The sequence below is a fragment of the Petromyzon marinus genome, unplaced genomic scaffold (assembly GCF_048934315.1).
Source record: "Petromyzon marinus isolate PM22_M1 ecotype Great Lakes invasive population unplaced genomic scaffold, UKy_Petmar_22M1.pri1.0 PM_Scaffold_92, whole genome shotgun sequence".
NCBI classification, from domain to species: Eukaryota; Metazoa; Chordata; class Hyperoartia; order Petromyzontiformes; family Petromyzontidae; genus Petromyzon; species Petromyzon marinus.
Genome location: NW_027423702.1, coordinates 241247 through 267288, shown reverse-complemented (window position 1 = coordinate 267288; position 26042 = coordinate 241247). Strand labels below are relative to the sequence as shown.

Sequence of the window (26042 nt, the reverse complement as noted above, 5' to 3'; positions counted from 1 at the left end):
AGTACCTGACCCTCTGCTCACGATCATTAAGGACCTTCATGATGGTGAGCGGGCCCGGGTAAAACTACGTGGCTGGGAGTCAGAGCCATTCCCTGTACATCTTGGGGTGCGACAGGGATGTCCTCTGGCTCCCACATTATTTAACATCTATTTTGACCACGTAGTTCGTGAAGCCTTCAATAGCTGTACCGGGGGAATCTCCATATGGTACAGATATAATGGGAGGCTAATCGATGCCCGGGTGCGGTCAAGGGATGGCTCCCTATTGCTCAACCACGTTATGTATGCTGATGATTTGGTAATAGCTGCTCAGTCAGAGGAGGAGTTGGAGACGCTGCTGCTGAGACTGGAGCGTGCCACTAAGAGGTGGGGCCTTACCATCAGCACCACCAAAACTAAGCACCTGCCTGGGTATTTTCGACCATCGGACACTCCACCCCCACAACTCCCAATCGGTGATGGGGCAGTTGTGGAGAGAGTGGAGAGTTTCCCATACCTGGGCAGTGTGCTTATGACTGGCTCCAGTTTAACAGCAGAGGTCTCACTCCGAATCAGTGGAGCGGCAATATCTTTTCATCGGTTGCGTAACGCTGTGTGGAAGCTACCTGGTCTCTCGCTCCGCACTAAGCTTCAGGTCTTCTCGGCCACGGTCATTCCCTCCCTCCTCTACGCTTGCGAAACCTGGACCCCCCTAATGGAACATCTTCGCCGGTTAGAAACATTTAGGCTGGCCTGCCTACGATCCATCCTGGGTTTAACCAGACTGGATTGTGTGAGGAGCTCACAAATCCTTGAAAGATCTGGGCAGGGTCCCATCGGTGAGCTCCTCCGGCAGGCAAGGCTGCGATGGCTGGGTCATGTAGCCCGCATGCCCAGCCACCGCATGCCGAAACAGCTTTTGTTTGGCCGGATTGAGGGGGCTAAGCGGGCGCGGCACGGGCTAGAGAAGAGTTGGAGTGATGTGGTACAGGGGGACGTGGAGCTGAGTGGACTTGCCGATGACTGGTACCAGCAGTGTCAAGATCGGCCTCTGTGGAGGAGGCTCGTGAAGGATGCTACTGGGCAGTTGGAGGCAGTCGCCCTCCAACAACAACGGAGGGCGGAGGAGCGACGCTCACAACAGCGAGCGGAGCGCCGGGTGGCTAAAGCACAGCAGGTTGGCACAGTAGGGGGCACAGGTGGTGCATCAGCCAGTCATCTCAGTCAGTCGACCCGTGGCACCTGGGTCTGCCCCGTGACCTCCTGCCAGCGGGCGTTCGACACTTCACGTGGCCTCAGGGTGCACATAGCCTGGCACAAGCGTCGTGGTGACGTCACCGCCACTTAGTGGCGAATGGCGGTTGTTGTTGTTGTTGTTGTGTGAGTCTGTGTGTGAATCTGTGTGTGTGTGAATCTGTGTGTGTGTCTGTGTGTGTGTGTGTGAGTCTGTGTGTGAATAATCTGTGTGTGTGTGAGTCTGTGTGTGTCTGTGTGTGTTTGTGTGTGTCTCTGTGAGTCTTGTGTGTCTGTGAGTCTGTGTGTTTGTGTGTCTGCGTGTGTTTGTGTGTGTCTGTGTGTGTGTGTGTCTGCGTGTGTTTGTGTGTGTCTGTGTGTGTAAGTCTAAATCTACCACACATAACATATATCGTTATTGGTGTCTAAGGGTGTCTATGGGTCTCTATGGGTGTCTATGGGTGTCTATGGGTGTCTATGGGTGTCTATGGGTGTCTAAGGGTGTCTATGGGTGTCTATGGGTGTCTATGGATCTCTATGGGTGTCTATGGGTGGCTATGGGTCTCTATGGGTGTCTATGGGTGTCTATGGGTGTCTATTGGTCTCTATGGGTGTCTATGGGTGTCTATGGGTCTCTATGGGTGTCTATGGGTGTCTATGGGTCTCTATGGGTGTCTATGGGTCTCTATGGGTGTCTATGGGTGTCTATGGATCTCTATGGGTGTCTATGGGTCTCTATGGGTGTCTATGGGTGTCTATGGGTCTCTATGGGTCTCTATGGGTGTCTATGGGTGTCTATGGGTGTCTATGGGTCTCTATGGGTGTCTATGGGTGTCTATCAGTGTCTATGTATCTCTATGGGTGTCTATGGGTGTCTATGGGTGTCTATTAGTCTCTGTGTCGGTGTCTATGGGTGTCTATGGGTGTCTATGGGTGTCTATGGGTGTCTATGGGTGTCTGTGGGTCTCTGTGGGTCTCTATGGGTGTCTATGGGTGTCTATGGGTGTCTATGGGTCTCTATGGGTGTCTATGGGTCTCTATGGGTGTCTATGGGTGTCTATGGGTGTCTATGGGTCTCTATGGGTGTCTATGGGTCTCTATGGGTGTCTATGGGTGTCTATGGGTCTCTATGGGTGTCTGTGGGTCTCTATGGGTGTCTATGGGTCTCTGGGGGTGTCTATGGGTGTCTATGGGTGTCTATGGGTCTCTGTGGGTGTCTATGGGTCTCTATGGGTGTCTATGGGTGTCTATGGGTGTCTATGGGTGTCTATGGGTGTCTATGGGTCTCTATGGGTGTCTATGGGTGTCTATGGGTATCTATGGGTGTCTATGGGTCTCTATGGGTGTCTATGGGTCTCTATGTATCTCTATGGGTCTCTGTGGGTCTCTATGGGTGTCTATGGGTCTCTGTGGGTCTCTATGGGTGTCTATGGGTCTCTGTGGGTCTCTATGGGTGTCTATGTATCTCTATGGGTGTCTATGGGTCTCTATGGGTGTCTATGTATCTCTATGGGTGTCTATGAGTGTTTATGGGTGTCTATGGGTGTCTATGAGTGTCTATGGGTGTCTATGGGTGTCTATGGGTCTCTATGGGTGTCTATGGGTGTCTATGGCTGTCTATGGGTCTCTATGGGTGTCTATGGGTCTCTATGTATCTCTATGGGTCTCTGTGGGTCTCTATGGGTGTCTATGGGTCTCTGTGGGTGTCTATGGGTGTCTATCAGTGTCTATGTATCTCTATGGGTGTCTATGGGTGTCTATGGGTGTCTATTAGTCTCTGTGTCGGTGTCTATGGGTGTCTATGGGTGTCTATGGGTGTCTATTAGTCTCTGTGTCGGTGTCTATGGGTGTCTATGGGTGTCTGTGGGTCTCTGTGGGTCTCTATGGGTGTCTATGGGTGTCTATGGGTGTCTATGGGTCTCTATGGGTGTCTATGGGTCTCTATGGGTGTCTATGGGTGTCTATGGGTGTCTATGGGTCTCTATGGGTGTCTATGGGTCTCTATGGGTGTCTATGGGTGTCTATGGGTCTCTATGGGTGTCTGTGGGTCTCTATGGGTGTCTATGGGTCTCTGGGGGTGTCTATGGGTGTCTATGGGTGTCTATGGGTCTCTGTGGGTGTCTATGGGTCTCTATGGGTGTCTATGGGTGTCTATGGGTCTCTATGGGTGTCTATGGGTGTCTATGGGTGTCTATGGGTCTCTATGGGTGTCTATGGGTGTCTATGGGTATCTATGGGTGTCTATGGGTCTCTATGGGTGTCTATGGGTCTCTATGTATCTCTATGGGTCTCTGTGGGTCTCTATGGGTCTCTGTGGGTCTCTATGGGTGTCTATGTATCTCTATGGGTGTCTATGGGTCTCTATGGGTGTCTATGTATCTCTATGGGTGTCTATGAGTGTTTATGGGTGTCTATGGGTGTCTATGAGTGTCTATGGGTGTCTATGGGTGTCTATGGGTCTCTATGGGTGTCTATGGGTGTCTATGGGTGTCTATGGGTCTCTATGGGTGTCTATGGGTCTCTATGTATCTCTATGGGTCTCTGTGGGTCTCTATGGGTGTCTATGGGTCTCTGTGGGTCTCTATGGGCGTCTATGTATCTCTATGGGTGTCTATGGGTCTCTATGGGTGTCTATGTATCTCTATGGGTGTCTATGAGTGTTTATGGGTGTCTATGGGTGTCTATGAGTGTCTATGGGTGTCTATGGGTGTCTATGGGTCTCTATGGGTGTCTATGGGTGTCTATGGGTGTCTATGGGTCTCTATGGGTGTCTATGGGTCTCTATGTATCTCTATGGGTCTCTGTGGGTCTCTATGGGTGTCTATGGGTCTCTGTGGGTCTCTATGGGCGTCTATGGGTCTCTGTGGGTGTCTATGGGTGTCTATGGGTGGCTATGGGTCTCTATTGGTATAATAAAGTTAGTATAGTGTGTCTATCCTATAATAAAGTTAGTATAAGTGTGTGTTTATGGTTTTTATAAAGCTAGTATAAGGAGTTTATGGTTTTATAACGTTAGTATAGTGTGTTTATAGTACAATATAGTAACTATAAAGTGTTTATGGTTTTATAAAGTTAGTATAGTGTGTTTATAGTATAATATAGTCCTATAAGGTGTTTATGGTTTTATAAGGTTAGTATAGTGTTTTTATAGTATAATATAGTCACTATAAGGTGTTTATGGTTTTATAAGGTTAGTATAGTGTGTTTATAGTATAATATAGTCACTATAAGGTGTTTATGGTTTTACAAGGTTAGTATAGTGTGTTTATAGTATAATGTAGTCACTATAAGGTGTTTATGGTTTTATAAGGTTAGTATAGTGTGTTTATAGTATAATAGTCACTATAAGGTGTTTATGGTTTTATAAGGTTAGTATAGTGTGTTTATAGTATAATGTAGTCACTATAAGGTGTTTATGGTTTTATAACGGTAGTATAGTGTGTTTATAGTATAATGTAGTCACTATAAGGTGTTTATGGTTTTATAACGTTAGTATAGTGTGTTTATAGTATAATGTAGTCACTATAAGGTGTTTATGGTTTTATAACGTTAGTATAGTGTGTTTATAGTATAATATAGTCACTATAAGGTGTTTATGGTTTTATAACATTAGTATAGTGTGTTTATAGTATAATAAAGTTAGTATAGTGTGGTTATGGTTTTATAAGGTTAGTATAGTGTGTTTATGGTATAATAGTAACTATAAGGTGTTTATGGTTTTATAAGGTTAGTATAGTGTGTGTATAGTAAAATGTAGTCACTATAAGGTGTTTATGGTTTTATAAGGTTAGTATAGTGTGTTTATAGTATAATAGTCACTATAAAGTGTTTATGGTTTTATAAGGTTAGTAAAATAATCCGTTCTTCTGACGTTGAAGACAAGAATCAGACCTCATGGGCTTGGAGAACCAGGCCACCTTCACCTGGAGGTGGCACAGACAGAGACACGGAGACACAGGGAGACACAGAGACACAGAGAGACACAGACAGAGAGACACAAACACACAGAGACACACAGAGACAGAAACACACAGAGACACAGACACAGAGACACAGACACAGAGACACAGAGACACGGAGACACACAGGGAGACACAGAGACAGTGAGACAGAGACACATAGAGAGAAACAGAGAGAGACACACAGAGACAGTGAGACAGAGACACACAGACAGAGAGACACACAGAGACACACAGAAACAGACAGAGAGACACACACAGACACACAGACACAGACAGAGAGACACACACAGACACACACAGACACACAGAGACAGAGACACACAGAGACACAGAGACACAGAGACACACAGAGACAGAGAGACACACAGAGACACACGGAGACACGGAGACACAGGGAGACACACACGGAGACACAGAGACACAGAGAGAGACACAGAGAGAGACAGAGAGAGAGACACACAGAGAGAGACACAGAGAGAGACACACAGAGAGAGAGACACACAGAGAGAGAGAGACAGAGAGAGAGACACACAGAGAGAGACACAGAGAGAGACACACAGAGAGACACACAGAGAGAGACACACAGAGAGACACACAGAGAGAGACACAGAGAGAGACACAGAGACACAGAGAGAGACACAGAGAGAGACACACAGAGACAGTGAGACAGAGACACAGAGAGAGACACAGAGAGAAACACACAGAGACACGGGGAGACACGGAGACACACAGGGAGACACAGAGACAGTGAGACACAGAGACACAGAGAGAGACACAGAGAGAGACACACAGAGACAGTGAGACAGAGACACACAGACAGAGAGACACACAGAGACACAGAGACACGGAGACACACAGGGAGACACAGAGACAGTGAGACACAGAGACACAGAGAGAGACACAGAGAGAGACACAGAGAGACAGTGAGACAGAGACACAGAGACACACAGACAGAGAGACACACAGAGACACACGGAGACACGGAGACACACAGGGAGACACAGAGGGAGACAGTGAGACACAGAGACACAGAGAGAGACACAGACAGAGAGAGAGACACACAGAGAGAGACACAGAGAGAGAGAGAGACAGAGAGAGAGAGAGACAGAGAGAGAGAGACACACAGAGAGAGACACAGAGAGAGACACACAGAGAGACACACAGAGAGAGAGACACAGAGAGACACACAGAGAGAGAGACACAGAGAGAGACACAGAGACACAGAGAGAGACACAGAGAGAGACACACAGAGACAGTGAGACAGAGACACAGAGAGAGACACAGAGAGAGACACACAGAGACACACGGAGACACGGAGACACACGGAGACACAGAGACAGTGAGACAGAGACACAGAGAGAGACACAGAGAGAGACACACAGAGACAGTGAGACAGAGACACAGACAGAGAGACACACAGAGACACACGGAGACACGGAGACACACACGGAGACACAGAGACACAGAGAGAGACACAGAGAGAGACACACAGAGACAGTGAGACAGAGACACAGAGAGAGACACACAGAGACAGTGAGACAGAGACACAGAGACACACAGACAGAGAGACACACAGAGACACGGAGACACGGAGACACACAGGGAGACACAGACACAGAGACACAGACAGAGAGACACACAGGGAGACACACAGACACACAGACACAGACAGAGAGACACACATAGACACACACAGACACACAGAGACAGAGACACAGACACACAGAGACACAGAGACACACGGACAGAGAGACACACAGAGACACACAGAGACAGTGAGACACACAGAGAGAGACACAGAGAGAGACACACAGAGACAGTGAGACACAGAGACACAGACACAGAGACACAGAGACAGTGAGACACAGAGACACAGAGACACAGTGAGACACACAGAGACACACACACAGACACACAGAGACACAGACACACAGACACACAGAGACACAGAGACACAGAGACAGTGAGACAGAGACACAGACACAGAGACACAGAGACAGTGAGACACAGAGACACAGAGACACAGAGACACACACAGACACAGAAACACAGATACAGTGAGACACAGAGACACAGAGACGCAGAGACACACACAGACACAGAAACACAGATACAGACACACAGACACAGAGACACAGAGATGCAGACACAAACACAGAGACACAGACACAGTGAGACACACAGAGACAGAGACACAGACACAGAGACGCAGAAAGACAGATTAAAGACCCATATGAGTCTCTATGAGTCTCTATGTATCTCTATGTATCTATATGTGTGTCTATGTATCTCTATGAGTCTCTATGTATCTCTATGAGTCTCTATGAGTCTCAATGTATCTCTATGTATCTATATGTGTGTCTATGTATCTCTATGAGTCTCTATGTATCTCTATGAGTCTCTATGAGTCTCAATGTATCTCTATGTATCTCTATGTATCTATATGTGTGTCTATGTATCTCTATGAGTCTCTATGTATCTCTATGAGTCTCTATGAGTCTCAATGTATCTCTATGTATCTATATGTGTGTCTATGTATCTCTATGAGTCTCTATGTATCTCTATGAGTCTCTATGAGTCTCAATGTATCTCTATGAGTCTCTATGTATCTCTATGTATCTCTATGAATCTCTATGAGTCTCTATGTATCTCTATGTATCTCTATGTATCTCTATGTGTCTCTATGTATCTCTATGAGTCTCTATATATCTCTATATATCTCTGAGTCTCTATGTGTCTCTATGTATCTCTATGTATCTCTATGTATCTCTATGTGTCTCTATGTATCTCTATGAGTCTCTATATATCTCTATATATCTCTGAGTCTCTATGTGTCTCTATGTATCTCTATGTATCTCTATATAACTCTATCTGTCTCTATGTATCTCTATGAGTCTCTATGTATCTCTACGAGTCTCTATGTATCTCTATGTATCTCTATGAGTCTCTACGAGTCTCTATGTATCTCTATGTGTCTCTATGAGTCTCTATGTATCTCTACGTATCTCTATGTATCTCTATGAGTCTCTATGTATCTCTATGAGTCTCTATGTATCTATATGTATCTCTATGAATCTCTATGTATCTCTATGTATCTCTATGTATCTCTATGAGTCTCTATGTATCTCTATGTATCTATATGTGTCTCTATGTATCTCTATGAGTCTCTATGTATCTCTATGTATCTCTATGTATCTCAATGTATCTCTGTGTATCTCTGTGAGTCTCTATATATCTCTATGTATCTCTATGTGTCTCTATGTATCTCTATGTATCTCTATGAGTCTCTATGTGTCTCTATGTGTCTCTATGTATCTCTATGAGTCTCTATGTATCTCTATGTATCTCTATGTATCTCTATGGTTCTCTTTGAGTCTCTATGTATCTCTATGAGTCTCTATGTATCTCTATGAGTCTCTATGTGTCTCTATGTATCTCTATGTATCTCTATGGGTCTCTATGAGTCTCTATGTATCTCTATGTATCTCTATGGGTCTCTATGAGTCTCTATGTATCTCTATGAATCTCTATGTATCTCTATGTATCTCTATGAGTCTCTATGTATTTCTATGAGTCTCTATGGGTCTCTATGAGTCTCTATGTATCTCTATGAATCTTTATGTATCTCTATGTATCTCTATGAGTCTCTATGTATCTCTATGTATCTCTATGAGGCTCTATGTATCTTTATGTGTCTCTATGTATCTCTATGTATCTCTATGTGTCTCTATGTATCTCTATGAGTCTCTATGAGTCTCTATGTATCTCTATGTATCTCTATGTGTCTCTATGTATCTCTATGTATCTCTATGAGTCTCTATGAGTCTCTATGTATCTCTATGTATCTATATGTGTGTCTATGTATCTCTATGAGTCTTTATGTATCTCTATGAGTCTCTATGAGTCTCAATGTATCTCTATGTATCTATATGTGTGTCTATGTATCTCTATGAGTCTCTATGTATCTCTATGAGTCTCTATGAGTCTCAATGTATCTCTATGAGTCTCTATGTATCTCTATGGGTCTCTATGTATCTCTATGAGTCTCTATGTATCTCTATGTATCTCTGTGTCTCTATGTATCTCTATGTATCTCTATGTATCTCTATGAGTCTCTATGTGTCTCTATGTATCTCTATGAGTCTCTATGTATCTCTATGTGTCTCTATGTATATCTATGAGTCTCTATGTATCTCTATGTGTCTCTATGAGTCTCTATGTATCTCTATGTATCTCTATGTATCTCTATGTGTCTCTATGAGTCTCTATGTATCTCTATGAGTCTCTATGTGTCTCTATGTATCTCTATGAGTCTCTATGTATCTCTATGAGTCTCTATGTATCTCTATGATTCTCTATGTATCTCTATATATCTCTATGAGTCTCTATGTATCTCTATGAGACTCTATGTATCTCTATGTATCTCTATGAGTCTCTATGTATCTCTATGAGTCTCTATGTGTCTTTATGTATCTCTATGAGTCTCTATGTATCTTTATGTATCTCTATGAGTCTCTATGTGTCTCTATGTATCTCTATGAGTCTCTATGTATCTCTATGAGACGCTATGTATCTCTATGTGTCTCTATGAGTCTCTATATATCTCTATGTATCTCTATGAGTCTCTATGTATCTCTATGTATCTCTATGTATCTCTATGAGTCTCTATGTATCTCAATGTATCTCTATATATCTCTATGAGTCTCTATGTATCTCTATGAGACTCTATGTATCTCTATGTATCTCTACGAGTCTCTGTGTATCTCTATGTATCTCTATGTGTCTCTATGTATCTCTGAGTCTCTATGTGTCTCTATGTATCTCTATGAGTCTCTATGTATCTCTATGTATCTCTATGAGTCTCTATGTGTCTCTATGTATCTCTATGAGTCTCTATGTATCTCTATGAGACTCTATGTATCTCTATGTGTCTCTATGAGTCTCTATGTATCTCTATGTATCTCTATGTATCTCTATGAGTCTCTATGTATCTCTATGTATCTCTATGAGTCTCTATGTATCTCTATGAGTCTCTATGTATCTCTATGTATCTCTATGAGTCTCTATGTATCTCTATGTATCTCTATGTGTCTCTATGTGTCTCTATGATTCTCTATATATCTCTATATATCTCAGAGTCTCTATGTGTCTCTATGTATCTCTATGTATCTCTATATATCTCTATCTGTCTCTATGTATCTCTATGAATCTTTATGTATCTCTATGTATCTCTATGAGTCTCTATGTATCTCTATGTATCTCTATGTGTCTCTATGTATCTCTATGAGTCTCTATGAGTCTCTATGTATCTCTATGTATCTCTATGTGTCTCTATGTATCTCTATGTATCTCTATGAGTCTCTATGAGTCTCTATGTATCTCTATGTATCTATATGTGTGTCTATGTATCTCTATGAGTCTTTATGTATCTCTATGAGTCTCTATGAGTCTCAATGTATCTCTATGTATCTATATGTGTGTCTATGTATCTCTATGAGTCTCTATGTATCTCTATGAGTCTCTATGAGTCTCAATGTATCTCTATGAGTCTCTATGTATCTCTATGGGTCTCTATGTATCTCTATGAGTCTCTATGTATCTCTATGTATCTCTGTGTCTCTATGTATCTCTATGTATCTCTATGTATCTCTATGAGTCTCTATGTGTCTCTATGTATCTCTATGAGTCTCTATGTATCTCTATGTGTCTCTATGTATCTCTATGAGTCTCTATGTATCTCTATGTGTCTCTATGAGTCTCTATGTATCTCTATGTATCTCTATGTATCTCTATGTGTCTCTATGAGTCTCTATGTATCTCTATGAGTCTCTATGTGTCTCTATGTATCTCTATGAGTCTCTATGTATCTCTATGAGTCTCTATGTATCTCTATGATTCTCTATGTATCTCAATGTATCTCTATATATCTCTATGAGTCTCTATGTATCTCTATGAGACTCTATGTATCTCTATGTATCTCTATGAGTCTCTATGTATCTCTATGAGTCTCTATGTGTCTTTATGTATCTCTATGAGTCTCTATGTATCTTTATGTATCTCTATGAGTCTCTATGTGTCTCTATGTATCTCTATGAGTCTCTATGTATCTCTATGAGACTCTATGTATCTCTATGTGTCTCTATGAGTCTCTATATATCTCTATGTATCTCTATGAGTCTCTATGTATCTCTATGTATCTCTATGTATCTCTATGAGTCTCTATGTATCTCAATGTATCTCTATATATCTCTATGAGTCTCTATGTATCTCTATGAGACTCTATGTATCTCTATGTATCTCTACGAGTCTCTGTGTATCTCTATGTATCTCTATGTGTCTCTATGTATCTCTGAGTCTCTATGTGTCTCTATGTATCTCTATGAGTCTCTATGTATCTCTATGTATCTCTATGAGTCTCTATGTGTCTCTATGTATCTCTATGAGTCTCTATGTATCTCTATGAGACTCTATGTATCTCTATGTGTCTCTATGAGTCTCTATGTATCTCTATGTATCTCTATGAGTCTCTATGTATCTCTATGTATCTCTATGAGTCTCTATGTATCTCTATGAGTCTCTATGTATCTCTATGTATCTCTATGAGTCTCTATGTATCTCTATGTATCTCTATGTGTCTCTATGTGTCTCTATGAGTCTCTATATATCTCTATATATCTCTGAGTCTCTATGTGTCTCTATGTATCTCTATGTATCTCTATGTATCTCTATATATCTCTATCTGTCTCTATGTATCTCTATGAGTCTCTATGTATCTCTACGAGTCTCTATGTATCTCTATGTATCTCTATGAGTCTCTACGAGTCTCTATGTATCTCTATGTGTCTCTATGAGTCTCTATGTATCTCTACGTATCTCTATGTATCTCTATGAGTCTCTATGTATCTCTATGAGTCTCTATGTACCTCTATGTATCTATTTGAGTCTCTATGTATCTCTATGTATCTTTATGTATCTCTATGAGTCTCTATGTATCTCTATGTATCTCTATGTATCTATATGTGTCTCTATGTATCTCTATGAGTCTCTATGTATCTCTATGTATCTCTATGTATCTCAATGTATCTCTGTGTATCTCTGTGAGTCTCTATATATCTCTATGTATCTCTATGTATCTCTATGTATCTCTATGAGTCTCTATGTGTCTCTATGTGTCTCTATGTATCTCTATGAGTCTCTATGTATCTCTATGTATCTCTATGTATCTCTATGGTTCTCTTTGAGTCTCTATGTATCTCTATGAGTCTCTATGTATCTCTATGAGTCTCTATGTGTCTCTATGTATCTCTATGTATCTCTATGGGTCTCTATGAGTCTCTATGTATCTCTATGTATCTCTATGGGTCTCTATGAGTCTCTATGTATCTCTATGAATTTCTATGTATCTCTATGTATCTCTATGAGTCTCTATGTATTTCTATGAGTCTCTATGGGTCTCTATGAGTCTCTATGTATCTCTATGAATCTCTATGTATCTCTATGTATCTCTATGAGTCTCTATGTATCTCTATGAGTCTCTATGTATCTTTATGTGTCTCTATGCATCTCTATGTATCTCTATGTGTCTCTATGTATCTCTATGAGTCTCTATGAGTCTCTATGTATCTCTATGTATCTCTATGTGTCTCTATGTATCTCTATGTATCTCTATGAGTCTCTATGTATCTCTGTGTATCTCTATGTATCTCTATGAGTCTCTATATATCTATGTATCTCTATGTATCTCTATGAGTCTCTATGTATCTCTGTGAGTCTCTATGTCTCTCTATGTATCTCTATGAGTCTCTATGTATCTCTATGTGTCTCTATGGGTCTCTATGTATCTCTATGTGTCTCTATGGGTCTCTATGTATCTCTATGAGTCTCTATGTATCTATATGTATCTCTATGTATCTCTATGGGTCTCTATGTATCTCTATGAGTCTCTATATATCTATGTATCTCTATGTGTCTCTATGTATCTTTATGTATCTCTGAGTCTCTATGTATCTCTATATATCTCTATATATCTCTATATATCTCTATGAGTCTCTATGTATCTCTGTGTCTCTATGAGTATCTATATATCTCTATGTATCTCTGAGTCTCTATGTATCTCTATGAGTCTCTATATATCTCCATGTATCTCTATGTATCTCTATGAGTCTCTATGTATCTCTGTGAGTCTCTATGTATCTCTATGTATCTCTATGAGTCTCTATGTATCTTTGTGAGTCTCTATACATCTGTATGTATTTCAATGAGTCTCTATGTATCTCTATGTGTCTCTATGGGTCTCTATGTATCTCTATGAGTCTCTATATATCTCTATGTATCTCTATGTATCTCTATGTATCTCTATGGGTCTCTATGTATCTCTATGAGTCTCTATATATCTCTATGTATCTCTATGTATCCCTATGTGTCTCTATGGGTCTCTATGTATCTATGTGAGTCTCTATGTATCTCTAAATATCTCTATGTATCTCTATATATCTCCTATGTATCTCTATGAGTCTCTATGAGTCTCTATGTATCTCTATGTGTCTCTATGTATCTCTATGTATCTCTATGAGTCTCTATGTATCTCTATGTATCTCTATGAGTCTATATGTATCTCTATGTATCTCTATGTGTCTCTATGTATCTCTATGTATCTCTATGAGTCTCTATGTATCTCTATATATCTCTATGTATCTCTATGAGTCTGTATGTATCTCTATGTATCTCTATGAGTCTCTATATATCTCTATGTATCTCTATGAGTCTCTATGTATCTCTATGTATCCCTATGTGTCTCTATCTATCTCTATGTATCTCTATGTGTCTCTATGTATCTCTATGTATCTCTATATATCTCTATGAGTCTCTACGAGTCTCTATATATCTATGTATCTCTATGAGTCTCTATGTATCTCTATGTATCTCTATGTGTCTCTATGTATCTCTATGTATCTCTATGTATCTCTATGAGTCTCTATATATCTCTATGTATCTCTATGTATCTCTATGTGTCTCTATGTATCTCAATGTATCTCTATATATCTCTATGAGTCTCTATGTATCTCTATGTATCTCTATGAGTCTTTATGTATCTCTATGTATCTCTATGAGTCTCTATGTATCTCTATGTATCTCTATGAGTCTCTATGAGTCTCTGTGTATCTCTATGTATCTCTATGAGTCTATGTATCTCTATGTGTCTCTATGTATCTCTATGTATCTCTATGTATCTCTGTGTATCTCTATGTATCTCTATGAGTCTCTATGTATCTCTATGAGTCTCTATGTATCTCTATGAGTCTATATGTATCTCTATGAGTCTCTATGTATGTCTTTGAGTCTCTATGTATCTGTATGTGTCTCTATGTATCTCTATGTATCTCTATATATCTCTATGTGTCTCTATGTATCTCTATGTATCTCTATGAGTCTCTATGTATCTCTATGAGTCTCTATATATCTCTATATATCTCTATGTGTCTCTATGTATCTCTATGTGTCTCTATGTATCTCTATGTATCTCTATGAAATCTCTATGTATCTCTATGAGTCTCTATATATCTCTATGTATCTCTATGAGTCTCTATGTATCCCAATGTATCTCTATGTATCTCTATATATCTCTATGTGTCTCTATGTGTCTCTATGTATCTCTATATATCTCTATGTATCTCTATGTGTCTCCATGTATATCTATATATCTCTATGTATCTCTATGAGTCTCTATGTATCTCTATGTATCTCTATGAGTCTCTATGTATCTCTATGTATCTCTATGAGTCTCTATATATCTCTATGTATCTCTATGAGTCTCTATGAGTCTCTATGTATCTCTATGTGTCTCTATGTATCTCTATGTATCTGTATGTATCTCTATGAGTCTCTATGTATCTCTATGAGTCTCTATGAATCTCTATGTATCTCTGAGTCTCTATGTGTCTCTTTGTATCTCTATGTATCTCTATGAGTCTCTACGAGTCTCTATATATATCTATGTATCTCTATGAGTCTCTATGTATCTCTATGAGTCTCTATGTATCTCTATGTATCTCTATGAGTCTCTATGTATCTCTATATATCTCTATGTATCTCTAAATATCTCTATGTATCTCTATGAGTCTCTATATATCTCTATGTATCTCTATGAGTCTCTATGTATCTCTATGAGTCTCTATGTGTCTCTATGTATCTCTATGTATCTCTATGTATCTATATGTGTCTCTATGAGTCTCTATGTATCTCTATGTATCTCTATGGTTCTCTTTGAGTCTCTATGTATCTCTATGAGTCTCTATGGGTCTCTATGAGTCTCTATGTATCTCTATGTATCTCTATGGGTCTCTATGAGTCTCTATGTATCTCTATGAATCTCTATGTATCTCTATGTATCTCTATGAGTCTCTATGTATTTCTATGAGTCTTTATGGGTCTCTATGAGTCTCTATGTATCTCTATGAATCTCTATGTATCTCTATGTATCTCTATGAGTCTCTATGTATCTCTATGTATCTCTATGAGTCTCTATGTATCTTTATGTGTCTCTATGTATCTCTATGTATCTCTATGTGCCTCTATGTATCTCTATGAGTCTCTATGTATCTCTATGTATCTCTATGTGTCTCTATGTATCTCTATGTATCTCTATGAGTCTCTATGTATCTCTGTGTATCTCTATGTATCTCTATGAGTCTCTATATATCTATGTATCTCTATGTATCTCTATGAATCTCTATGTATCTCTATTAGTCTCTATGTATCTCTATGTATCTCTATGAGTCTCTATATATCTCTATGTATCTCTATGAGTCTCTATGAGTCTCTATGTATCTCTATGTGTCTCTATGTATCTCTATGTATCTGTATGTATCTCTATGTATCTCTATGAGTCTCTATGAATCTCTATGTATCTCTGAGTCTCTATGTGTCTCTATGTATCTCTATGTATCTCTATGGGTCTCTATGAGTCTCTATGTATCTATGTATCTCTATGAGTCTCTATGTATCTCTATGTATCTCTATGAGTCTCTATGTATCTCTATGTATCTCTATGAGTCTCTATGTATCTCTATATATCTATGTATCTCTAAATATCTCTATGTATCTCTATGAGTCTCTATATATCTCTATGCATCTCTATGAGTCTCTATGTATCTCTATGAGTCTCTATGTGTCTCTATGTATCTCTATGTATCTCTATGTATCTATATGTGTCTCTATGAGTCTCTATGTATCTCTATGTATCTCTATGTATCTCTATGGTTCTCTTTGAGTCTCTATGTATCTCTATGAGTCTCTATGGGTCTCTATGAGTCTCTATGTATCTCTATGTATCTCTATGGGTCTCTATGAGTCTCTATGTATCTCTATGAATCTCTATGTATCTCTATGTATCTCTATGAGTCTCTATGTATTTCTATGAGTCTCTATGGGTCTCTATGAGTCTCTATGTATCTCTATGAATCTCTATGTATCTCTATGTATCTCTATGAGTCTCTATGTATCTCTATGTATCTCTATGAGTCTCTATGTATCTTTATGTGTCTCTATGTATCTCTATGTATCTCTATGTGTCTCTATGTATCTCTATGAGTCTCTATGAGTCTCTATGTATCTCTATGTATCTCTATGTGTCTCTATGTATCTCTATGTATCTCTATGAGTCTCTATGTATCTCTGTGTATCTCTATGTATCTCTATGAGTCTCTATATATCTATGTATCTCTATGTATCTCTATGAGTCTCTATGTATCTCTATGTGTCTCTATGGGTCTCTATGTATCTCTATGAGTCTCTATGTATCTCTATGTATCTCTATGTATCTCTATGGGTCTCTATGTATCTCTATGAGTCTCTATATATCTCTATGTATCTCTATGTATCTCTATGTGTCTCTATGTATCTTTATGTATCTCTGAGTCTCTATGTATCTCTATATATCTCTATGTATCTCTATGTATCTCTATATATCTCTATGAGTCTCTATGTATCTCTGTGTCTCTATGAGTATCTATATATCTCTATGTATCTCTGAGTCTCTATGTATCTCTATGAGTCTCTATATATCTCCATGTATCTCTATGTATCTCTATGAGTCTCTATGTATCTCTATGTATCTCTGAGTCTCTATGTGTCTCTTTGTATCTCTATGTATCTCTATGAGTCTCTACGAGTCTCTATATATATCTATGTATCTCTATGAGTCTCTATGTATCTCTATGTATCTCTATGAGTCTCTATGTATCTCTATGTATCTCTATGAGTCTCTATGTATCTCTATATATCTCTATGTATCTCTAAATATCTCTATGTATCTCTATGAGTCTCTATATATCTCTATGTATCTCTATGAGTCTCTATGTATCTCTATGAGTCTCTATGTGTCTCTATGTATCTCTATGTATCTCTATGTATCTATATGTGTCTCTATGAGTCTCTATGTATCTCTATGTATCTCTATGGTTCTCTTTGAGTCTCTATGTATCTCTATGAGTCTCTATGGGTCTCTATGAGTCTCTATGTATCTCTATGTATCTCTATGGGTCTCTATGAGTCTCTATGTATCTCTATGAATCTCTATGTATCTCTATGTATCTCTATGAGTCTCTATGTATTTCTATGAGTCTCTATGGGTCTCTATGAGTCTCTATGTATCTCTATGAATCTCTATGTATCTCTATGTATCTCTATGAGTCTCTATGTATCTCTATGTATCTCTATGAGTCTCTATGTATCTTTATGTGTCTCTATGTATCTCTATGTATCTCTATGTGTCTCTATGTATCTCTATGAGTCTCTATGTATCTCTATGTATCTCTATGTGTCTCTATGTATCTCTATGTATCTCTATGAGTCTCTATGTATCTCTGTGTATCTCTATGTATCTCTATGAGTCTCTATATATCTATGTATCTCTATGTATCTCTATGAATCTCTATGTATCTCTATTAGTCTCTATGTATCTCTATGTATCTCTATGAGTCTCTATATATCTCTATGTATCTCTATGAGTCTCTATGAGTCTCTATGTATCTCTATGTGTCTCTATGTATTGCTATGTATCTGTATGTATCTCTATGAGTCTCTATGTATCTCTATGAGTCTCTATGAATCTCTATGTATCTCTGAGTCTCTATGTGTCTCTATGTATCTCTATGTATCTCTATGAGTCTCTACGAGTCTCTATATATCTATGTATCTCTATGAGTCTCTATGTATCTCTATGTATCTCTATGAGTCTCTATGTATCTCTATGTATCTCTATGAGTCTCTATGTATCTCTATATATCTATGTATCTCTAAATATCTCTATGTATCTCTATGAGTCTCTATATATCTCTATGCATCTCTATGAGTCTCTATGTATCTCTATGAGTCTCTATGTGTCTCTATATATCTCTATGCATCTCTATGAGTCTCTATGTATCTCTATGAGTCTCTATGTGTCTCTATGTATCTCTATGTATCTCTATGTATCTATATGTGTCTCTATGAGTCTCTATGAGTCTCTATGTATCTCTATGTGTCTCTATGTATCTCTATGTATCTGTATGTATCTCTATGAGTCTCTATGTATCTCTATGTGTCTCTATGTATCTCTATGTATCTGTATGTATCTCTATGAGTCTCTATGTATCTCTATGAGTCTCTATGAATCTCTATGTATCTCTGAGTCTCTATGTGTCTCTATGTATCTCTATGTATCTCTATGAGTCTCTACGAGTCTCTATATATCTATGTATCTCTATGAGTCTCTATGTATCTCTATGTATCTCTATGAGTCTCTATGTATCTCTATGTATCTCTATGAGTCTCTATGTATCTCTATATATCTATGTATCTCTAAATATCTCTATGTATCTCTATGAGTCTCTATATATCTCTATGCATCTCTATGAGTCTCTATGTATCTCTATGGGTCTCTATGAGTCTCTATGTATCTCTATGAATCTCTATGTATCTCTATGTATCTCTATGAGTCTCTATGTATTTCTATGAGTCTCTATGGGTCTCTATGAGTCTCTATGTATCTCTATGAATCTTTATGTATCTCTATGTATCTCTATGAGTCTCTATGTATCTCTATGTATCTCTATGGGTCTCTATGTATCTTTATGTGTCTCTATGTATCTCTATGTATCTCTATGTATCTCTATGAGTCTCTATGTATTTCTATGAGTCTCTATGTATCTCTATGTATCTCTATGTGTCTCTATGTATCTCTATGTATCTCTATGAGTCTCTATGAGTCTCTATGTATCTCTATGTATCTCTATGAGTCTCTATGTATCTCTATGAGTCTTTATGTATCTCTATGAGTCTCTATGAGTCTCAATGTATCTCTATGTATCTATATGTGTGTCTATGTATCTCTATGAGTCTCTATGTATCTCTATGAGTCTCTATGAGTCTCAATGTATCTCTATGAGTCTCTATGTATCTCTATGGGTCTCTATGTATCTCTATGAGTCTCTATGTATCTCTATGTATCTCTGTGTCTCTATGTATCTCTATGTATCTCTATGTATCTCTATGAGTCTCTATGTGTCTCTATGTATCTCTATGAGTCTCTATGTATCTCTATGTGTCTCTATGTATCTCTATGAGTCTCTATGTATCTCTATGTGTCTCTATGAGTCTCTATGTATCTCTATGTATCTATGTGTCTCTATGTATCTCTATGAGTCTCTATGTATCTCTATGAGACTCTATGTATCTCTATGTGTCTCTATGAGTCTCTATATATCTCTATGTATCTCTATGAGTCTCTATGTATCTCTATGTATCTCTATGTATCTCTATGAGTCTCTATGTATCTCAATGTATCTCTATATATCTCTATGAGTCTCTATGTATCTCTATGAGACTCTATGTATCTCTATGTATCTCTACGAGTCTCTGTGTATCTCTATGTATCTCTATGTGTCTCTATGTATCTCTGAGTCTCTATGTGTCTCTATGTATCTCTATGAGTCTCTATGTATCTCTATGTATCTCTATGAGTCTCTATGTGTCTCTATGTATCTCTATGAGTCTCTATGTATCTCTATGAGACTCTATGTATCTCTATGTGTCTCTATGAGTCTCTATGTATCTCTATGTATCTCTATGTATCTCTATGAGTCTCTATGTATCTCTATGTATCTCTATGAGTCTCTATGTATCTCTATGAGTCTCTATGTATCTCTATGTATCTCTATGAGTCTCTATGTATCTCTATGTATCTCTATGTGTCTCTATGTGTCTCTATAATTCTCTATATATCTCTATATATCTCAGAGTCTCTATGTGTCTCTATGTATCTCTATGTATCTCTATATATCTCTATCTGTCTCTATGTATCTCTATGAATCTTTATGTATCTCTATGTATCTCTATGAGTCTCTATGTATCTCTATGTATCTCTATGTGTCTCTATGTATCTCTATGAGTCTCTATGTATCTCTATGTATCTCTATGTGTCTCTATGTATCTCTATGTATCTCTATGAGTCTCTATGAGTCTCTATGTATCTCTATGTATCTATATGTGTGTCTATGTATCTCTATGAGTCTTTATGTATCTCTATGAGTCTCTATGAGTCTCAATGTATCTCTATGTATCTATATGTGTGTCTATGTATCTCTATGAGTCTCTATGTATCTCTATGAGTCTCTATGAGTCTCAATGTATCTCTATGAGTCTCTATGTATCTCTATGGGTCTCTATGTATCTCTATGAGTCTCTATGTATCTCTATGTATCTCTGTGTCTCTATGTATCTCTATGTATCTCTATGTATCTCTATGAGTCTCTATGTGTCTCTATGTATCTCTATGAGTCTCTATGTATCTCTATGTGTCTCTATGTATCTCTATGAGTCTCTATGTATCTCTATGTGTCTCTATGAGTCTCTATGTATCTCTATGTATCTCTATGTATCTCTATGTGTCTCTATGAGTCTCTATGTATCTCTATGAGTCTCTATGTGTCTCTATGTATCTCTATGAGTCTCTATGTATCTCTATGAGTCTCTATGTATCTCTATGATTCTCTATGTATCTCAATGTATCTCTATATATCTCTATGAGTCTCTATGTATCTCTATGAGACTCTATGTATCTCTATGGGTCTCTATGAGTCTCTATGTATCTCTATGAATCTCTATGTATCTCTATGTATCTCTATGAGTCTCTATGTATTTCTATGAGTCTCTATGGGTCTCTATGAGTCTCTATGTATCTCTATGAATCTCTATGTATCTCTATGTATCTCTATGAGTCTCTATGTATCTCTATGTATCTCTATGAGTCTCTATGTATCTTTATGTGTCTCTATGTATCTCTATGTATCTCTATGTGTCTCTATGTATCTCTATGAGTCTCTATGTATCTCTATGTATCTCTATGTGTCTCTATGTATCTCTATGTATCTCTATGAGTCTCTATGTATCTCTGTGTATCTCTATGTATCTCTATGAGTCTCTATATATCTATGTATCTCTATGTATCTCTATGAATCTCTATGTATCTCTATTAGTCTCTATGTATCTCTATGTATCTCTATGAGTCTCTATATATCTCTATGTATCTCTATGAGTCTCTATGAGTCTCTATGTATCTCTATGTGTCTCTATGTATTGCTATGTATCTGTATGTATCTCTATGAGTCTCTATGTATCTCTATGAGTCTCTATGAATCTCTATGTATCTCTGAGTCTCTATGTGTCTCTATGTATCTCTATGTATCTCTATGAGTCTCTACGAGTCTCTATATATCTATGTATCTCTATGAGTCTCTATGTATCTCTATGTATCTCTATGAGTCTCTATGTATCTCTATGTATCTCTATGAGTCTCTATGTATCTCTATATATCTATGTATCTCTAAATATCTCTATGTATCTCTATGAGTCTCTATATATCTCTATGCATCTCTATGAGTCTCTATGTATCTCTATGAGTCTCTATGTGTCTCTATATATCTCTATGCATCTCTATGAGTCTCTATGTATCTCTATGAGTCTCTATGTGTCTCTATGTATCTCTATGTATCTCTATGTATCTATATGTGTCTCTATGAGTCTCTATGAGTCTCTATGTATCTCTATGTGTCTCTATGTATCTCTATGTATCTGTATGTATCTCTATGAGTCTCTATGTATCTCTATGTGTCTCTATGTATCTCTATGTATCTGTATGTATCTCTATGAGTCTCTATATATCTCTATGTATCTCTATGAGTCTCTATGTATCTCTATGAGTCTCTATGTGTCTCTATGTATCTCTATGTATCTCTATGTATCTATATGTGTCTCTATGAGTCTCTATGTATCTCTATGTATCTCTATGGTTCTCTTTGAGTCTCTATGTATCTCTATGAGTCTCTATGGGTCTCTATGAGTCTCTATGTATCTCTATGTATCTCTATGGGTCTCTATGAGTCTCTATGTATCTCTATGAATCTCTATGTATCTCTATGTATCTCTATGAGTCTCTATGTATTTCTATGAGTCTCTATGGGTCTCTATGAGTCTCTATGTATCTCTATGAATCTCTATGTATCTCTATGTATCTCTATGAGTCTCTATGTATCTCTATGTATCTCTATGAGTCTCTATGTATCTTTATGTGTCTCTATGTATCTCTATGTATTTCTATGTGTCTCTATGTATCTCTATGAGTCTCTATGTATCTCTATGTATCTCTATGTGTCTCTATGTATCTCTATGTATCTCTATGAGTCTCTATGTATCTCTGTGTATCTCTATGTATCTCTATGAGTCTCTATATATCTATGTATCTCTATGTATCTCTATGAATCTCTATGTATCTCTATTAGTCTCTATGTATCTCTATGTATCTCTATGAGTCTCTATATATCTCTATGTATCTCTATGAGTCTCTATGAGTCTCTATGTATCTCTATGTGTCTCTATGTATTGCTATGTATCTGTATGTATCTCTATGAGTCTCTATGTATCTCTATGAGTCTCTATGAATCTCTATGTATCTCTGAGTCTCTATGTGTCTCTATGTATCTCTATGTATCTCTATGAGTCTCTACGAGTCTCTATATATCTATGTATCTCTATGAGTCTCTATGTATCTCTATGTATCTCTATGAGTCTCTATGTATCTCTATGTATCTCTATGAGTCTCTATGTATCTCTATATATCTATGTATCTCTAAATATCTCTATGTATCTCTATGAGTCTCTATATATCTCTATGCATCTCTATGAGTCTCTATGTATCTCTATGAGTCTCTATGTGTCTCTATATATCTCTATGCATCTCTATGAGTCTCTATGTATCTCTATGAGTCTCTATGTGTCTCTATGTATCTCTATGTATCTCTATGTATCTATATGTGTCTCTATGAGTCTCTATGAGTCTCTATGTATCTCTATGTGTCTCTATGTATCTCTATGTATCTGTATGTATCTCTATGAGTCTCTATGTATCTCTATGTGTCTCTATGTATCTCTATGTATCTGTATGTATCTCTATGAGTCTCTATGTATCTCTATGAGTCTCTATGAATCTCTATGTATCTCTGAGTCTCTATGTGTCTCTATGTATCTCTATGTATCTCTATGAGTCTCTACGAGTCTCTATATATCTATGTATCTCTATGAGTCTCTATGTATCTCTATGTATCTCTATGAGTCTCTATGTATCTCTATGTATCTCTATGAGTCTCTATGTATCTCTATATATCTATGTATCTCTAAATATCTCTATGTATCTCTATGAGTCTCTATATATCTCTATGCATCTCTATGAGTCTCTATGTATCTCTATGGGTCTCTATGAGTCTCTATGTATCTCTATGAATCTCTATGTATCTCTATGTATCTCTATGAGTCTCTATGTATTTCTATGAGTCTCTATGGGTCTCTATGAGTCTCTATGTATCTCTATGAATCTTTATGTATCTCTATGTATCTCTATGAGTCTCTATGTATCTCTATGTATCTCTATGGGTCTCTATGTATCTTTATGTGTCTCTATGTATCTCTATGTATCTCTATGTATCTCTATGAGTCTCTATGTATTTCTATGAGTCTCTATGTATCTCTATGTATCTCTATGTGTCTCTATGTATCTCTATGTATCTCTATGAGTCTCTATGAGTCTCTATGTATCTCTATGTATCTCTATGAGTCTCTATGTATCTCTATGAGTCTTTATGTATCTCTATGAGTCTCTATGAGTCTCAATGTATCTCTATGTATCTATATGTGTGTCTATGTATCTCTATGAGTCTCTATGTATCTCTATGAGTCTCTATGAGTCTCAATGTATCTCTATGAGTCTCTATGTATCTCTATGGGTCTCTATGTATCTCTATGAGTCTCTATGTATCTCTATGTATCTCTGTGTCTCTATGTATCTCTATGTATCTCTATGTATCTCTATGAGTCTCTATGTGTCTCTATGTATCTCTATGAGTCTCTATGTATCTCTATGTGTCTCTATGTATCTCTATGAGTCTCTATGTATCTCTATGTGTCTCTATGAGTCTCTATGTATCTCTATGTATCTATGTGTCTCTATGTATCTCTATGAGTCTCTATGTATCTCTATGAGACTCTATGTATCTCTATGTGTCTCTATGAGTCTCTATATATCTCTATGTATCTCTATGAGTCTCTATGTATCTCTATGTATCTCTATGTATCTCTATGAGTCTCTATGTATCTCAATGTATCTCTATATATCTCTATGAGTCTCTATGTATCTCTATGAGACTCTATGTATCTCTATGTATCTCTACGAGTCTCTGTGTATCTCTATGTATCTCTATGTGTCTCTATGTATCTCTGAGTCTCTATGTGTCTCTATGTATCTCTATGAGTCTCTATGTATCTCTATGTATCTCTATGAGTCTCTATGTGTCTCTATGTATCTCTATGAGTCTCTATGTATCTCTATGAGACTCTATGTATCTCTATGTGTCTCTATGAGTCTCTATGTATCTCTATGTATCTCTATGTATCTCTATGAGTCTCTATGTATCTCTATGTATCTCTATGAGTCTCTATGTATCTCTATGAGTCTCTATGTATCTCTATGTATCTCTATGAGTCTCTATGTATCTCTATGTATCTCTATGTGTCTCTATGTGTCTCTATAATTCTCTATATATCTCTATATATCTCAGAGTCTCTATGTGTCTCTATGTATCTCTATGTATCTCTATATATCTCTATCTGTCTCTATGTATCTCTATGAATCTTTATGTATCTCTATGTATCTCTATGAGTCTCTATGTATCTCTATGTATCTCTATGTGTCTCTATGTATCTCTATGAGTCTCTATGTATCTCTATGTATCTCTATGTGTCTCTATGTATCTCTATGTATCTCTATGAGTCTCTATGAGTCTCTATGTATCTCTATGTATCTATATGTGTGTCTATGTATCTCTATGAGTCTTTATGTATCTCTATGAGTCTCTATGAGTCTCAATGTATCTCTATGTATCTATATGTGTGTCTATGTATCTCTATGAGTCTCTATGTATCTCTATGAGTCTCTATGAGTCTCAATGTATCTCTATGAGTCTCTATGTATCTCTATGGGTCTCTATGTATCTCTATGAGTCTCTATGTATCTCTATGTATCTCTGTGTCTCTATGTATCTCTATGTATCTCTATGTATCTCTATGAGTCTCTATGTGTCTCTATGTATCTCTATGAGTCTCTATGTATCTCTATGTGTCTCTATGTATCTCTATGAGTCTCTATGTATCTCTATGTGTCTCTATGAGTCTCTATGTATCTCTATGTATCTCTATGTATCTCTATGTGTCTCTATGAGTCTCTATGTATCTCTATGAGTCTCTATGTGTCTCTATGTATCTCTATGAGTCTCTATGTATCTC

At 37.7% G+C, this 26042-nt stretch overlaps 1 protein-coding gene across 1 annotated transcript in view; it reads right to left on the bottom strand.

The window, feature by feature from the left end:
* Positions 1–1461: 1461 nt before the first annotated feature.
* LOC142923944 (bifunctional 3'-5' exonuclease/ATP-dependent helicase WRN-like) overlaps positions 1462–26042 on the bottom strand; it is a 264891-nt gene continuing 240310 nt past the window's right edge. The window contains exon 11 of the mRNA XM_076064964.1: positions 1462–5135. Coding sequence (XP_075921079.1) covers positions 5058–5135 — 78 coding nt within the window. The 3' untranslated portion in view covers positions 1462–5057. The remainder of the gene's footprint in view (positions 5136–26042) is intronic.